The sequence below is a fragment of the Octopus bimaculoides genome, chromosome 2 (assembly GCF_001194135.2).
Source record: "Octopus bimaculoides isolate UCB-OBI-ISO-001 chromosome 2, ASM119413v2, whole genome shotgun sequence".
NCBI lineage: Eukaryota > Metazoa > Mollusca > Cephalopoda > Octopoda > Octopodidae > Octopus > Octopus bimaculoides.
Window position 1 is genome coordinate 150542075 of NC_068982.1, and position 14809 is coordinate 150556883.

The following is a 14809-nucleotide window of genomic DNA, read 5'->3' on the forward strand; positions in this document are numbered from 1 at the left end:
GGTGGCACGTAAAAGCACCCACTACACTCTCGGAGTGGTTGGCATTAGGAAGGGCATCCAGCTGTAGAAACTCTGCCAGATCAGATTGGAGCCTGGTGTAGCCATCTGGTTCGCCAGTCCTCAGTCAAATCGTCCAACCCATGCTAGCATGGAAAGCGGATGTTAAACGATGATGATGATGTAAACGATGATGATGTAAACGATGATGATGATGATGTAATCCCCATTTTCCCAGCCCTATAAATCTGAGTTACTGTATTATTATCAATTCAGATGTTGATAATAACATTGCCAACATTAATCCTTAATGTTTTTATCAATGTTTGAATGACTGTTTTTTCCCATGTTGGCATAAGTTGGATGAGTCTGCCATACAGCATGTTACCACTTTTGTCATTTCATCTCTGAACCCTAGCAACTTGAGGTCTGATTTAAATTTTTGTTATGCCTTTCTTAGCAAGAAATCAGTATCTTTGTTAAACTTCAGTGTTACATTATTTATTTAAGCTGGAAGGAGTAGATATAAGAAAATCAGACTTTACAGTATTTATGTGTCTTATATTTCCAAGTTTCAATTTGTTTAACCTGGTTTTAGATCACTTTGCTATGTTCTCGAGAAAGGTACATTCTTTTTGGCTTAAAGTTAGAGACAGATACTGTACTTTACAGTAGGAACATCTAAATTGTTAAGAGCATCTAAATGTAAAAATTTTACCTGTCAGAGAATTCTGTACTTCAAAACTACCTGTATGTAAAAATAGTGGGAATATGTTTATTAATTTATATATATAGTTTGTGTGCATGAATGACAGTACAGAAATAAGCTGAGAGAACAGAAATGAGTCAGTTTTAAGGGAAATAAAATGTAGTGTGCAAGAGGGGAGACTGTACTGGTGTGGACATATGATGAGTCTGGAGAATAATAGTTGGGTAAAGAAGTGCCAAGAGATCAAGGGATCTGCAGAAGTAAAAAAATGAAGGAGACTTGGACAGAAGTAAAAAAGCTTGAATCACATGAAGGAAATGACAGGTGATGAGATGCGAGCATGGAAAAACATGTAAATATTGTTGTTGATGCATGTCATCATCTGTTCAACATCTGTTTTCCATGCTGGCGAGGGTTGGACGGTTTGACTGAAAACTGGTAAGCTGGGGGAGCTGCACCAGGTTCCAATCTGATTTGGCATGATTTCTACAGCTAGATGCCCTTCCTAACACCAGCCACTCCAAGAGTGTAGGGGTGCTTTTTACATGCCACCAGCATGTGTGCTACTTATGAATCACCGGCATCAGCCACTACTACAATCTCACTTGGCTTGATAGGTCTTCTCAAGCATGGTATATTGCCAAAGGTCTCAGCCACTTCTATGATTTCATTTGGCTTGACAACTCTTCTTAAGCACAGCATATTGCCCAACGTTCAAAGGGTGCTCTTTATGTGCTAGCACGAGTGCCAGTTACGTGACACTGGCATTGGCCATGAATGCAATTTGAACTTGGCTTGATATGGGGGTCTTCTCAAGGACAACATATCGCCTAAGGTCTCACATCATTATCATTATCATTTAATGCTCGTCTTCCATGCTGACAAGAGTTGGGCGATTTGAATTTGACAAGCTGACAAGTGAGAGGACTGCACCAAGCTTCACTGTCTGGTTTGGCTTGATTTTTACGGCTGGATGCTCTTTCTAATGCCAACTACTTAACAGTGGATTAGACGCTTTTTTATGTGGCACCAGCGAGGTCACCCAGCTTCATTAGTGAAGTTCTTTCATTCATTTATACATTTCAGTTATTGAACTGTGGCTATACTGGTGCTTTGATTTCAAGGATTTATTTGATTATATCAAGCTATTTACTTGATCGACTCTGGGAGTATGAACGGCAAAGTTGATGTATGTGGTGATTTTAACTCTATGTAAAGAGACATAACCAAATACTATATGGTATATACTCTGTCAACTCCATTGTGCATTGTCCATAGAATATTTTCAAATCTGTTAATAAAAATACCCAATTACAACGAAAATGATAAGAATAAAAATACTGTCAAGAAAGAAATTTTAATGCTTAAATTATTGTTTTGTTATAAATGAAAGTGATCAAATTGAGTGGATGAGGTGATATTGTCAAAACACATTCACTGAGCTATAAATAATTGAGGATGAGGTGTTGTTCACTAAAAAAAATTCATTAAGTATATATGCAGAAGTAATTATCTGAGTCTTGTTATATTTTGCAGACCCTATTTTTCCATTAACGTTCCTAGTGAATAGTTGGCTACCTGGCATGTTGGATGGAATATTCCAGGCTACATTCCTCTGTGCATTATTACTTTCTTGGTTGTGTCTTTACCATGGCATTCGACAAGTGAGTTGATTATTTTTCCTTTCATATTCTCGTGTACTTGTGTATGAAAATGAGATGAGAAAAACATAATTGTACTATCTTAGACTTTCCAGCTTCTTGGTTGGGCTCAATCTGAGGAATATGCATGAATACATCAATATATATGTGTGTGTATGCAATCGAGTGAAAGTGTACTTAATACACAAACTAGAGTATAGTTATTTTTTTTTCAAAGCTAAGACTTCACTCTTTTTCTGCTTCAGTTTCCTCATTTCTGGAATATTATTATAGATTTTAAATTTCAACAGATACCTTAATGTTACTGTGATTTGGTGCAAGAATTATGATTTCTGCTCCTATAATTATCTGCTGCTGCTATTAGAACTCTGCCTCTGTGTGTGTAGGCAACTCTACTTTATGCAACACACGCACACGTGCATGCACACACACACACACACACACACACACACACACACACACACACCCTCTCTCTCTCTCTCTCTCACACACATACAGATAAAATGTTGCATGACGAAGCTTTGAATTAAGTACATTTGTGTAAAGTCATATTTAACACATTCCAGTTTAATTGGATGTAATAAGGCCTTTCACTGCTGGAAGAGAGCTGAGAGAAAATTCTTCACTAGATTTGTACAAATGCACATTGTATTTTAAGCTGCGAGTGATATCATCGGATCATAGGATGCATGTGTTTGTACATTGTTCCAATGACGAAGCGGAATAATGCAACACATACACATGTGTGTATATGTATCTATGTGTACATTTATATGTAAGCATAGGTTAACAATTAAATGTCTAAGACTTATCTGATACATTAGAAAATTATATATTCAGTCAACAGTAATTTAAATGCAGCTGAAGGAGGAAATGTGAAGTTGACCTCATCTGGATTTAAATGATATGAGTTTTTGGACCCATGGATTGTAAGTTCATCTCTCACTAGAGTCATTTCTTTAAGTAGTAGTCAGTCTGATCAACTATACCTTTTCCCCAAATTTGTGGCTTTATTCCCTTGTTAGAAGTAATTTAAAATACAGCAAAAACTGTAGTATGTGTCAATTATCTTGCATTTGTATTTCTACAATGTGTTAACTTTTGTTTTCATTTTCATACAGACAGACCGACGGTTCTCAAAATTCTATTTACCAAAATTAATAGTTGTCGGTTTGTTATGGATAGCTGCTGTGACACTGGCATCATGGGAACAGTATAATGAACTGAGAGATCCAACATTTTATTATCGTTTGGATCACACTAATTTTATGGTGGGTATTTATTTCTTGTTGATTAAAATATAATTTTTAAAAAATTGGAAAAAAAAAGATTTTTTTAATAATTCCAAATTGTGGATACATCAAACTATTTTTCCATGTTTGTATTAGTGAATGGTTTGGAGAAATTGTTTATATTTTTCAGTTTTTTCTTAACTAACCATGAAGATGGTTTGGGAGGGTGGTGGTGGTGAATAATTGACCAAGCAGAGTTATGTGCCTTACACAAGAGTATAACACAATGACAGCAGTAGTAATCTTTGAACTTGGAGTCTTGTGGTCACTTGTTTGGTACATAAACACCACAGCTATTGTACATTTTAAAAAGGTAACTACATAAAATCCATGCTTTGATTCTGGTAATTGCATACTAAATAAGAGCTCTACTATCTGGGTTAATTTCTCAGCTGTGTGAATATTTCAAATTTGAAAAAAAAGTTTGTAACATTAGTCTTGGAATAGTAAATAAAATTTCTCTCTAAGAAATATTTGAAGCTACTTAGATGTTTATTAGGTAACATAATTTGCTAATGTTATTTGATTGCATTAGAATGGTGCTAATAATGTTTACAAAAATCAAGTTGATATGCCAGAATAGGTGTGTCTTGAGAAAAAGATATTTGTAACATTGCAGAAAAGACACATCACTGGAGAATAAATCTTTGATGGAGGACTTGGTTTCAAAACATTAGAACATTCTCCTCAGTGTACACTAACTGGTTTTGGAGCTTTATGGCAATTATTGTTTCTGACATTCACCATGGCTAATTTCTTGCAACTTTTATATTTTGCTTTTGTTATCTAGCAATGCTATAAACTCATTCTACATTGTGGATAGATTTAGTCTTGCTGTGAAGACTTATTTTATTGAAAGACTTATTTTGATGAGCATTTTTTGCTTCATAGACATGTCTATTTTGTCCTAAATATCAAATTCATTGTTTTTCCACGCTGATCACATTCTCTCAATATTGGGGATTTTTTCACCTTAGATAATATCACTCTAAATATTCTCAAATACAGAAAATGGAATTATTTCATGGGTAGTTAATTGTAGTTGAGTAGCTTTTCACAGCACCGCTTGAGTAAACTAAGGCAAGAAGTATATTTGTTTTAAAGAGCTGTTACACCAAAATTTTGAATTGATAGCAATATGTTTTTTTTTATCATTGTGATGCAAACCGGATAATTTAATGGTTAAGAAATTAAAACATGTAGTTGCTACTCTAAAGATTGCTGGCTTATATCAAGCAGATCCAGCCAACGACTATTTATTATGCGTGTATGAGATGGAATGTATGTATATTTTTGAGTGTTGTTTATTTCTAACTTGTTTGTATTTTGAATATTGAAGTAAATCATTTTATTTTGTTAATTTCTTTTTCAGGGTATCAAGGTTTGCTTCTTCATTGTAGGTGGAATTTATCTCGTCTATCTCAGTTATTTGTTAATTCAAGCATTTGCTGAATTGCAGACGATGCCTTACTTTGGTAAATAGCTTACATTGAAATTTCTTTTCAATATTCATTAATTAAAATTATTGTGACAACATTGGACACGACCCAGACACTTGACTGTTAAGACTTATTTCATGTGTTATTGTATTTAATTTTGTCCCTCATTTTTCAATTCAGACCCCATCAAAGTTAGATTTGATGTTCATCCTGGCAAGGGTGATAAAACTTCAACAAATTTTTTTATTCTTTGTTAATTTAGTTTAAGGGAAGGCGGTGCAGTATTTTCATGTACTTTGAAGGCCTTTTCACATTAAAGTGGTTCATGTAGTTGAAGGTCACTTTGAATTTTTGTAGGTTGATGCCTGTAGGAAAAATATTGAGAGAAATCTAGGGAGTTGCAGTTCTGGGGAGGAAGGATTGGGTGAAGTGTTTGGTGTGCTGTTTTAGAAGACACTGTAGAGATGATGGGAGGAAAAGTAGTTGTTGCTGTTAAACTCCAAATCAGCTCTGATTCATTTGGTCTATGTGCAAACACATTGCAGTCATGAACATCCCAATATACAAAGACTATAGTTTTCTGATACATCACCTTTCTTTTAAAAGTGTCAGGTGTGATGATTTTCAGAAATATCTGAATGTTGTATCTCATAGACTGAATAACCCCCATTTGTTTGTTGAGGAGAAGTGAATGAAATGGGTTGAGTTGTTACACAAGTTGCTTGTTTAGATGTAAATAGAGTGGTAGTAAATTGATTGGAGGACATAGCTTGTCCATGAGGTAGTGTGTTAAGGTAAGATCTTATCTTGAATCCAAGGAAACCAGTGGTAGTCTGTATTGGCAAAAGGCAATCCATAAAAGTTCATTAACTTGCTGTGAATTTGACTTTTTCCCATGATGTTATAGGACATGATTGGTTTTTCTCTATTCTATGCATAGGTGGGATAAATGCATACGGCTTGGATTACTTACTCATAAGTTAGGAGTTCAAATCTACTACAGGTGTTTCACTGTTTTTGGGGAAAATATTTTATTCTATATTACCTTAGTTCACTATCAATAGATACCACTACATCACCTAGGAAATAGTAGCTGCTTCATGCTATGAAGCTACAGTTAAGTACTGATTCTTAAGACCTTTTCCAAGGAGCATCACACACAATTTTACAATATTATTGTTTTTTCATTTATATTTTTGTAACTATAAAATGCAAGTTCTTTGAATTAAAAAAATATCTGTTTAATTTTTTTAAATATTTTCCAGATATTAGGCTGAAATTCCTGACTGTTTTTATGTTAATAATTCTGGTGGTTTCTGTGGCAATTACATTCTTACGCTTTGGAGGATCCATGTTGCAAGACAACTTTGTATCTGAGCTGACAACTCGTTACCAGAATTCTGTTGAGTTTGTCTCTTTTTATGGTCTACTCAACTTTTACCTTTACACAATGGCCTTTGTGTATTCCCCTTCGAAAAATGCTATTTATGGTAAGAAAACATATATACTTCCTTGCATAATTTTTTTTTTTGTGGAGCTTATTGACTTAACTGGGTGCCGTAAAATATAGCTAAGCAATGGGCAAACAAAATCTATGGCTGGCTTTTTAGCTATTACAGTTATATCAATATCTTTGGAATAGTATTGCAACCATCCATTTACTTTATATTGAAAATCTTAGATTTCATACCTAGCTTGTGAAGACAGCAGTCTAATGTTCTACCTTGTTGAGACTATGATTATCATAGTAATCTATTTGTCTCAATCTTCTGGAATTTATGAAACAAAATACCAGCCAAATATTGTAGTCAAAATTCTGTTATTTCTCTTCCCCAACAGAGATTTGAATAAAAACAAGTTGTGTATGTTGTAATGTGAAATGATGTAATGACTGACATTTTTTTGCACTGTCTTTTCATTGGGAAACAATTTATTCTAGTCTCCTGCTCAAATTGTTAGTCTCTCTATCCCCTGATCCAGCATTCATGACTTGAATTTTTGAGAGGGTGATTGTGATAATTACAGAGCATTCATCATGTTGACATAGGTTAGATTGGTCTTCCATACATTGTATTATTTTCTTGGATATCCATAATCTCGTTTGTAAGTGTTAGCATACAAAGATCTGATTTTACCATTTTTTTAATGTCTACTTCAGGTCCACCCAACTGTTATCCATACATACCAACACAGTCATGATTTTCAAATCCAGTCACTCTCTAAACTTCACTTGCACTCTTTCATACATCCAACAGATCATACCTCGTTTTTCACCAACCTCAGTACATGCTTCACTTTCAGTATTATATAGTAATCACACTTCTTATGCATGCTTCTTATAGTCTACTTTTCACATGCAAGGAAATCTGTTACCTCTGTAGATCTTAGACATATTCTGCAGTGAAAACCAAGTCCTTAGTGTGGCCAAAGACAACCATTTTTGAATTAATGAAATGTTATTGCTAAACAAGAATATTATTGGAAAGTAAGACAATGGTTCACAGTGAACTTGGTTAAGATCTCTCTTGTAGTAAAATAACCGTCTTCATTTTCTTTTATTCACCACATAATCTACTAGTAAATATTTTAGACTTCATCACCTTAGAGATCATATCACATGTCAAAGGGACAAGAGTTGTTGATATTGTAATATCAAATTTTTGGGACCATCAATAAGAATCAGATATTTTAAATGATTATATGTACTAAATTGATATACGCAAAATTGAAATTGTTTGTAAACCGTTATTTTATAACAAATTTTGTATTCTGTCATTCTTTATTAAATGACATTTTTATATTTTAAGAAACCCATTTCAAGGACAATCCAGCTCTTTCTATGTTGAATGATTCTGATGAAGAAGTGCATTATGGGTAAGCTTAATCTTGGTTTTTGAAAGAAATTTATCTCCTCTGTTGCACTCACTTTACTTGAATGGGTTGTCCCACCATTCATTTGATCTTAACCAATCAAAGAAATAATATATTTCTTTGATTGACTGTGTTTAAATGACTGATGGACGATTGTGTAATATACATTACGTAATATGCATAACTAAAGTGTTACCATCTGTGTCTGGAAAAATACCTCCGTGTTTTACATATTTGGTACATATATAATCATCATCATTGTTTAACGTCTGCTTTGCATGCTGGCATGGGTTGGATGGTTTGACTGAAAACTCATAAGCTGGGAGGTTGCACCAGGTTCCAATTTGATTTGCCAAGATTTCTATGGCTGGATGCCCTTCCTAACATCAATCACTCTGAGTGTAGCAGGTGCTTTGTACATGACACCAGCCTGACACTGGCATTGACCACGACTATGGTCTCGCTTGGCTTGACAGGTCAACACAAGCATGATATATTGCCAAGGATCTTGGTCACCTGTTGCTGCTTCCATGAGGCCTAATGCTTGAATGGTACTTTTTACATGCCATCAGTACGAGTGCCAACCAGACGGCACTGGCAATAGCCACAACTACTATTTCAGATAATAGAATACTGAATAAGCCAATACTATGTGTAGACATGTAAACACCTTCTTTGTATGTAATATCATCATGGACAGAAAAAGAAAGATTGGCCAAATTAGCTTTAATCCTGTATTAGGATTTCATCAGTGCTCTCTCCAACTGTCCATGTAAACACATTTGTAACCTACAACTTCAGGGTTTCTCAACATGAACTTCATGAAATATGGTGTTTTAATAAAGTTTAATAAGCTTATTAAATAAGCCAAATGCTAGTGCTGGTGGCATGTAAAAAGTACCCACTACACTCTCGGAGTGGTTGGTGTTAGGAAGGGCATCCAGCTGTAGAAACTTTGCCAGATCAGATTGGAGTCTGGTGTAGCCATCTGGTTTGCCAGTCCCCAGTCAAATCGTCCAACCCATGCTAGCATGGAAAGCGGACGTTAAATGATGATGATATATATATATGTGTGTGTGTGTTTTTATATGAAAAAATTCTTTCTCTAATACAACTTTTGTTTCATTTAATGTCTTATTGGAATTGGGGTGGTGGAGGTGACCATTGGTGTTAAACATATGATAGTCTGAATGATACAATGATGCACTAACACACACATTGAGCTAACTTTCATGTAATCAGTAATAAATTCTCCATCTAAAAAAAAGCAATGGAGATAACTCCAATAAAATCAATGATAAATTTTTTTGAAAATGAGTTGATGTGAATGGAAGTGATTCTTGTCTTTAAAACCAGCTGGGAGAAGCAATTGACAGGTTTCAATGTTTTTATCTTTTTTTTATACTACTCTCCCTCTGACTGGTTTTTCTCATGTACTTTGTTCACCTTCTTTATTCAGTAATTTATCTGCCATATTATCGAAGTAGTTATAGTCTAATAGACATTTCTTGTTATTGTTGTAGCTCTGACCAAGAAGAGGTTTCCTTGACAAGTCGGCAGAGACAAATGAATCGTTATGACACCGATGATGATACATTCCACTAGAATCTCCAGTTTCTTCACAATTATAACATAACAATGCTTATTTATATTGTTTACAATAATATTGGTTTTTAAATTCTGTTTATTTTTGCAAAAGAAGAGTTGGTAAAGTTTCTTCTTATTTTATATGCAAGACTGTTTCTAAAGAAATATAAAAATTCAGTTAGCAATAGTGAAAGAGATGAACTACTTAATGCATTCAAATATTTTTCTCTTGTAAAATATTTCTCAGAAAAGCAATCTACATTTAAGTTTTGAAGGACATTTTATGTATATATTGGGGTGTATATATTTCTTTTGTAACAGTATTTCATATCTATTTTATTTAAAAGTCCCTTTTTTTTTTTGACTCCTACAAACACTGTAGGATTCACTCTAATGTTGAATATATTTTAATTGAATTTACTGTTTGGAACTTTTTTTTAATTTTACCATGTTAATCTCTAAGCTATCATGTTTGTCTTCATATAGAGTGGGAGAAATTATCTTCATAGTTATGACATTGTGATATAGATGGTGATTATAAAAGCTATTTGCATTTCTTATTACCAAAACCCATTGCATTTGGAGAGATGAGCAGACATTTGTTTTAGATATACAGGGAACATTCTGGATAATTTTTTTGGTGGAGGAAGCCTTTAGAACAAACATTTTATTCTACTAGATTATTGATCCATTTTGTTTCCCTAAGTCATTAAGGTATTAACATTATTTTATTCCAGTAGATTATTCATTCATTTTATTTTCATCACCATAAGACATTAAGATATTAATTCTGAAACCAACAAGTTTTCAGTTTTGTAATATAACTTTGATATTCAATGTTATAGTAAATCTGGAATGTTTGGTGTTACTGCAGCTGTTAATGAAACAAGGAATTATTTTACTCCATTCTGTTTTTTTTTAATTACTACAACCCTAAACAGGACAGTTATTTTCAATGGTAGGGTTTGAACATTGACTTTCTATTGAAAATGAAGAACTAAAAGTGGGATTGAACTGTATAGCACATTCATTTTAAGAGAGTTTATGTTATTCCCAGTTAATATAAATATGAAAACTACAATCACAAACTTAGTATTCATTTTTCATATCAAGCATCTTTGATTGGGCAGTATTTTCTCTTAAATGGTGAAAACAATTTTAGTTATCTTCAAAAATTTGATTTTTTGTTTTTAATAATCAAATAATATTGCTAACACATTAAAAATGAAAAAAAGTGAGGCAAAATGTAAACAGGTTTTCATAACATTCCCTTCTTTATTTATTTTGAAAATTTTTCACTTGTAAAATAATCATAGATCTCAGTGTTATTGTTAATGTTACGAGGAAAGTGAAAGGTAAATATTCTTTGAAACAAATGTTGGGAGCCATTTTTACAATGTACTTATAGCATACATTTTAACAAAGTGAAGCTGTAAAGTTTCAAAGAGGAACTAGTTACCTGTTTACAAATTTATACCTTGAAGGTGCTGATGACATCACTAAGGAAAGATATTTGCTACTTTTTTTTGCAGTTAGCATTGAAGATTTATTTATTGTTTTTTAATAAAGAAGTGATGAAAATTGCAGTAGTCACCACACAGCAAAAGTAAAAGATATTTGATTTTCATAAAAATATGTATATATATATATTGTAAGTTACTTTGTGGTACTGGTGCCATGTAAAAAACACTCAGTTCCCTCTGTAAAGTGGTTGGTGTTAGGAAGGACATACAGCTGTAGAAACCAAGCCAAGACAGACAATGGAGCTTGATGCAGCCTTGGCTTTTATTAGCTCCTGTCAAACCCATGCCAGCATAAAAAAATGAACAAAATGATTATATATATATATATATATATTGAGTATCACTGTCAAGAAAGCTTGGGGTAAATTTAAAAAAAAAAAGCCCTTCAAAAGACAACTTCGAAGAGTGCAATTTCAATTCTCATTAGAATCCTATCAAAATTTCAAGCTTTAGGTTTTTAAAGAGGACTCCCACTTGCTGATAACCATTTAAAATAAATATATTCTCATGATGGTTTGTCTTTGATAGGGAAGTAAAAGAATCATAACAGTTAGTTAAGTTTCAGTTCAATACATAAGATACTCTTCAGATGATTCAGGATATTGGTTATGTGGAAACAATGAGGTAAGCTAGTAGAGAAAATGATTGATTTTTCTTTATTGATTCCATATACTTTATAGTCACAGTAGGTTTCTTTAACTAAGGAGTTTATTCTACTTTGTTTTTGTTAAATTTGAATTTTGTATACAAAAAAATTGAAGTTTTAATGAAAACATTCCATTAGTTAAATATATTAGTTTTATGAACGATGTTTAAATGGTTTCTTGATTTAAGAGTTAAGCTGTATCACTTTAAAACCAGTTGATCAGTGAGATGAAAATTAATTTATCTTTGAATACCAATTTAGATTGTTATAATTTCAGTTGCAACAAATATATCCAAATGTTTTGAGTTTGATACAGATTTATTTTTTTACATTTGTTTCCATAAAGTTAAAGTTTATTATTTATCTCCATGTTTATATTTCTATTATCATTTTTTAAATTAGTCTATCTTCAGGCACTATATTTTTCTACATATCCTTGTGATACTGACCTTTTTAACAATAAGCAACTCTAGCTTTGAATTAAAGTTTTGAGCATAGTTCCAGTGGCAACATATATATATATATAATGTATGCATGCATGCATGTTAGTTAGAAAAATCACTTGAAGATTGCCAGCAAGCATTCTGATGAGAAAAATATCAATAGAATACCAGATTCATAGTCTGAAGGTGCAAAGTTCTTTTCTAGCAATAACTTGTGTACACAGTACATTTTACTTCCTCTACATCATTTTACTTGGTCAGATCTGCTATTGACTTCTCATGTTTTTAATGGTTTGGTCTGGAAGAAGGGGCTGTGCTTCATAGTCTTTGCAAATTCTCCAGACCCTTTCATTATATCTTTCTGGTTCTCTATAACCAGCTTATGTTACATGTTCTCTTTATCCATCTTATTGTTAATTCTAACCACATATGTATCCTCTGTAATACCTGAATTTCATAGGTCACATTTCTAATTACTAGTACCTCAAAGACAGGTTAATCTATTTAATAAAGTATCTGCTTTACAACACTTGTTGCTGACTCATACACAATATTTTAGTGAAGGTCATCTGTAGTAGATGTGGTGTTAAGAATGTCTCCTGATTTGCATTATTATTACATACATTACAAAGGTAGTGAGTTGGCAGAATCATTAGTATGCCAGTCAAAAGGCTTAGCCGTATTTCATCTGTCTTCGTGTTCTAAGTTTAAATTCTGCCAAGATCGACTTTGCTTTTCATCTTTTTGGAGGTCGATGAAATAAGTACCAGTTGAGTACTATGGTCAATGTAATTAACTATCTCCTACCTCCAAATTACAGGTCTTGTGCCTATATTAGGATTATGTACAGAATGGTGACAGGCTGAAATAATAAAGCAAAGGATTAAATGCCTTGCAGTATGTAGTTATGTCCCTTTACATTTCCAGTCCAAATCCCACTGAGGTCAACTTTGCTTCTCATCTTTCCAAGGTCACTGAAATAGCAGACAAATACTAGGATCAATCTAATCGACTATACCGTCCGTCATGATGTGTGGCCTTGTGCTCCTGTCAGATTCCTTGTCTACGTGACTCAATAAACTTAGCCATGTAGTCGGGACTGATCAACTTTTTAATTCTGCAATATTGGGTGAGAGGACAAATGAACTGTAGCAGATTTGTTTGAACAAGTTAAACCATGTCAGCATTGAAACTTAGTTTGAAATATATGCATTAAACAATTTATACTGCTTTTTATATAGTGTAGGTAACTGTATAGTTAAATTGATACCATGGTTTCATACAAGTAACAAGTGAAATATGATCAATTGAACCTCTTCATTACATCCATGAAGATAAACTTCACTTCGAAATCATGCTATAAATTTATTTATATAGTTACCCATGAACACAACAGACTCAACATACTTCACTGCAAGCATGTATTGAGTACTTTAATGTTTACACACATGTTACTCTATGTGCATACACACACTTACATATATACATGTGTACACACATTTTTCTTGTGATCTGTTGCTTATTTTCTCTATTTTCAAATGTTTTTGGATTATTAAAGGAAGTGAATGACAATGTGTACAGGATGAACAGAACGCTTTGTGGTATTTAGTTACGTCCTTTCATATTCCCATTTCAAATCCTATCTGAGTGGGTGGAGGGTTAGCGTCAATAAAGTAAGTATCAGCAATATAATAGTAGTTAATTCAGTTGACCACACCTCTATCCCTAACTTGAAAATTATTACATTCTAAATTCAGTTTTATATTTTAGGTTGTGTTCAGCATTTTGTCAAATTTTCAATACACTTCTGAATTCTGTAAAATAATGTACAAAAATAACTATAAAATATAAAGCATGAAACTAATTTATTGTATTTTCTAAATAAATGTTTGTAACATTTACTAAATATATATGTATTTATTGATTAAAGTTATGTTTATATATGTTTTATCACTTGTTGGCTTATTTGTTGTGTGTGTGACATTAATTTGTTTCTTTCACTACTGTTTTTTTTTTTTTGTATATAATTTGTTTCAGATGTAGCTAAGAAGTTTGCTTCCCAACCATGTTGTCTTGGGTTCAGTCCCACTATACAGCACTTTGGGCAAATGTCTTCTCTTATAAGCCTCGGGCTGACCAAAGCTTTGAGAGTGGATTTGATAGAAACTGAAAGAAGCTTGTTGTGTGTGTATCTGTGTGGTGTCCCCCCCACTTGCCATGAAGTGCACTCAGTACGCTCTATAAAGCAGTTGCCATTAGGAAGGGCATCCAGCTGTAGAAACCATGCCAAAACTAAGACACTGATTTCCTCTGCTCCATTTATTCTCTTGACCTACTCAACCCATGCCAACCATGGAAAGTGGACATGATGGTGCTGGTCATGATGTTGATACTACACAATACTACAGAATATATCGATAGATTTTAGCCAACAAAGCATGTAATAGATGTAAGCAACTTGTGGCTATGTGGATAGAAAAAGAAGAATCAGCCAGACTAATTCCAACTGTATTGGGATTTCGTCAGCAACTGAGTAACCTCTGTCTATCTATAGATAAGTTGTTTATAAACCTGCTATTATTGAACTTAAGTAAACACAAACCCCTTCAGGTAGATGGCCCTGCTCAGTATGTAGAAAAGG

General features: G+C 33.3%; 1 protein-coding gene across 3 annotated transcripts in view; it reads left to right on the top strand.

Annotated features, from left to right (window-relative positions):
• LOC106872132 (transmembrane protein 181) overlaps positions 1 to 14118 on the top strand; it is a 58784-nt gene extending 44666 nt beyond the window's left edge. For all 3 annotated transcript variants that reach the window (XM_014919003.2, XM_014919004.2, XM_014919005.2), the window contains 6 exons: positions 2243 to 2370; positions 3489 to 3638; positions 5032 to 5134; positions 6364 to 6588; positions 7906 to 7972; positions 9493 to 14118. In XM_014919003.2, coding sequence (XP_014774489.1) covers positions 2243 to 2370; positions 3489 to 3638; positions 5032 to 5134; positions 6364 to 6588; positions 7906 to 7972; positions 9493 to 9574 — 755 coding nt within the window. In that variant the 3' untranslated portion in view covers positions 9575 to 14118. The remainder of the gene's footprint in view (positions 1 to 2242; positions 2371 to 3488; positions 3639 to 5031; positions 5135 to 6363; positions 6589 to 7905; positions 7973 to 9492) is intronic.
• Positions 14119 to 14809: the final 691 nt, after the last annotated feature.